Source organism: Oryctolagus cuniculus, chromosome 20 (assembly GCF_051225735.1).
Source record: "Oryctolagus cuniculus isolate XC-2025 breed Fujian yellow rabbit chromosome 20, ASM5122573v1, whole genome shotgun sequence".
NCBI lineage: Eukaryota > Metazoa > Chordata > Mammalia > Lagomorpha > Leporidae > Oryctolagus > Oryctolagus cuniculus.
The window spans coordinates 37191567-37194945 of record NC_142886.1 but is presented as its reverse complement, the minus strand read 5'-3'; the positions used below and the strand labels follow the sequence as shown (position 1 = coordinate 37194945).

Sequence of the window (3379 nt, the reverse complement as noted above, 5' to 3'; positions counted from 1 at the left end):
CATGTACACCTTCATGTATGAATTTTACCTTATAAATTAAATAACATACTGGTTTCCGTTCTCTATTGGAAGATTCTCCCAATACAATTGGCTCAAAAGCACAAGAGAGTTGAGTGTGAAACATGTCTACATAGGTAAATACCCTTGCTGCTGAGGAGTGAATTTAATTCAAACTTGATTTTACTAATTTGATTGTGCCATGTGCATCTGTGTCTTTGCAAAATGCAGTTCACAACAATGCACTTGCTGTAACTTGTGTCACAGAGATTTGTGAAGAGTAAATAAAATTCAAAAGTTGAGGAAACATTTCAAAATTATAAACTGCTAGATCAAGGTAAAATGTATTTTGATAGCATTATGCACATTTTCTAACTTAAACACTTACTATTGTTTATAACTTCTTAGTAGAAATAAAAGAATGGTATATATTTGAACTATAGATATCAGATACATTAAAGCTAACATTCGCCTTCTCTTCCTCGGTGCTGCCTCCGGAGGTGGCTGCCTTCTCCTCGGCACCATGGCCGCCCTCAGACCCCTGGTGAAGCCCAAGATCGTCAAAAAGAGGACCAAGAAGTTCATCCGCCACCAGTCGGACCGCTATGTCAAGATTAAGCGTAACTGGCGGAAACCCAGAGGTATTGACAACAGGGTGCGGAGAAGATTCAAGGGCCAGATCTTGATGCCCAACATTGGCTACGGGAGCAACAAGAAGACCAAGCACATGCTGCCCAGCGGCTTCCGGAAGTTCCTGGTCCACAACGTCAAGGAGCTGGAGGTGCTGCTGATGTGCAACAAATCCTACTGTGCAGAGATTGCTCACAACGTCTCCTCCAAGAACCGCAAAGCCATTGTGGAGAGAGCGGCCCAGCTGGCCATCAGGGTCACCAACCCCAACGCCAGGCTGCGGAGTGAAGAAAATGAGTAGGCGGCTCGGGTGCGCATTTTATTTTATTTGTGTTTAAAGCTAAAATTCACTATTTTTATGAAAAGAGGAACACATTCAGTTTCTAATTCATATTACGTTACAAATATACTAAAAGAATATACTAATTCATACTCAAGTTCTTAATTTTGGAATCTTGCAAGTTAAAAAGATTTTTAGAGGAGAAACATTTTAAAATGCATAACTCATTAGAAGTAATTTATTGCAAGTGAATTTATGTAGCTATCTTCTTTTAATGTGTTCTTTCTCACTGCAGTACATATTTTTCCTAGTTTCTTTCTTTTCTCAGTAGCACACTCAGGACAGTTAAAGTTGATGTTACAAAAATCTGAATGACTCAAAAATCATCACCCCACTTGGGATACCTAAGCTTTTATTGAGTTTTTGTTTGAATTTTGATTTTCCTTTTTCACTGTCACTTCTGAACCCACAAAGAGAGAACTAAAAATAATTCTTACTTCACTACACTTATAATTCCCCATGAAAATGAAAAAAAAAAAAAAAACAAGGTTCACTCTGTGTTCAGTCTGTATTTAAAAGAGGATCTGTGTATTGATGCTTCATACAGAAAATAATTTTGCACTGGTGAATTTGGAGTAGTGAAAATCTGGAATATATACCTTTTGAAAATAGCAAGTAATTTACTGATAAAATAATAAAGTTTCTTTTGTATGGCTGACGATGGCAATTGCCTTACATACGGTTGCACAATGTACATATAGTGACTACTTCTGTAATAATTCTCTTAGAAATATAGGCTGTTTCAAAAGTACTCCATTGGAAACATAGATGATTTGAATCCTTGCTAGCTTTTAACACGTATGACCAAGACATCTTTCTCCCACAATACAATTCTGGATATTGAGTGGTATAAGGTGATGAGGGGCTCCAACAATACTGAAATTATCTTGTCTATAATAGGCATAAAATGGCCCCTCTGGGAGAGAAAGGGAACACTAGATTTATTTTTCTTGTGTCACACTCACGCCTCAGCAGGGTCACTGTGCATGGGGCATTTTGTTTGCTTGAATTTTCCTGTGATCATCTTGTTAAGGGACAATAAGAAGAGTAAAGTTATTTGGAGATGGAGGAGATCTTGACAATGAAGTGTCATATTGTTGACCTTGGCGATGATAGTCTTTGCCTTCTTAGAAACACTTCTTTTAACAAACAATGCATCAAGTAGAACGACATTAAGGCTTGTTTCCTGAGTCTTTATCCACATCAGCCTTGGCCAATCAAATATTTTGTCATTTAAGCATTAACATAGATTTTCCAGATATATGTGACAGAAGAAAATAATTCTATCAAACACTCCACAGAATGTTAGTAATTCCTTTCCCTGTCATGTCAATGCACTGAGAATAAATATACTTCATCCATTACAAGATTAGTGGATTTGGTAGATTAAAAATAGCCACAAAATATTTACTCCACAAACCATTGAGAAATGTGTTCTATGCATTGCTGACTGCAACCTAGAAAATACATATAACTACTTTTACCCATCCAATATAATGAAAGCATTGGGGAGCTAGTTTTCTAACCAGAGTAAGAGATTGGTGTCCCCTACTTCCTTTTTCTGGAGCCATTCACTGTTGGAGGCCAGAATCATGATTTAAAAAGACCACCTACTCTGCTGTAAAGAACAGGTGTAGAAGGTTTGTGACCACACAGTGAGGAAAATGGACCCAGTTAGTTCCAGCCTTCCAGCTATATTTCTATCCTGAGGTATCAGAAATGTGAGTAAATCCATCTTGGATCCTTCAAACCAATGAAGATTCCAGTTTAATACACAGTTGATTATATGAAAAATGATTACCCAGTTAACCCAGAACACATTCTTGATCCAAAAATATCATAGCCTATTTTAAATGGTTGTTCATTAAAAATCATTAAGCTTGAGGAAAATTTGCTACAAGATAATAGACAGTATAGATGGTACGATAGGCATCAAGCCTTTATCTCCTTGGAATCCCCAATGTTCACTTAGGAGGTTTTAGAGTTGTTTACTTAGCAAATAAAAAGAAGACAAAGAAATAAATTTTCAAATGATGATAAAATGCATCAAAGTATAATATTTTGGCCTATTTATCATATCGTTGGATGAAAGATGTCATTAAACCACCCCGGTTCTAGAATTTGTGCAATAAGATGGCTTGAGATAAAGAAACATTCTTTATCTCATGTGAAGTTAAGTTCCAAGGGAAGCACAAAGGGTGTATCATTAAAAATCACTCAAAATATTTATAATATAAGGGTATATTTTGTGTACTCCTAAAGGTGCTAGATTAAATTTTATTTCTATAGGAAAATAAATTTGCTTAAACTAAAAAATACCACTTTGTGCTAAGGAATGCTCGAAGATGAGAAACATGGGAATAATATATTTATGTCTCCCATCCTATATCACTCTACAGGAGGGCCATCAAG

General features: G+C 36.3%; 1 protein-coding gene across 1 annotated transcript; it reads left to right on the top strand.

Moving 5' to 3' along the window:
* Positions 1 to 462: 462 nt before the first annotated feature.
* LOC100352536 (large ribosomal subunit protein eL32) lies at positions 463 to 948 on the top strand. The gene has a single exon (XM_002719614.6). It carries the CDS (start codon positions 521 to 523, stop codon positions 926 to 928), a length of 408 nt encoding a protein of 135 aa, XP_002719660.1. The 5' UTR covers positions 463 to 520; the 3' UTR covers positions 929 to 948.
* The last annotated feature ends 2431 nt before the right edge of the window (positions 949 to 3379 follow it).

Excerpts from the sequence above, each read along its gene's own strand:
- LOC100352536 (XM_002719614.6), top strand. The coding sequence starts at position 521 with ATGGCCGCCCTCAGACCCCTGGTGAAGCCCAAGATCGTCAAAAAGAGG.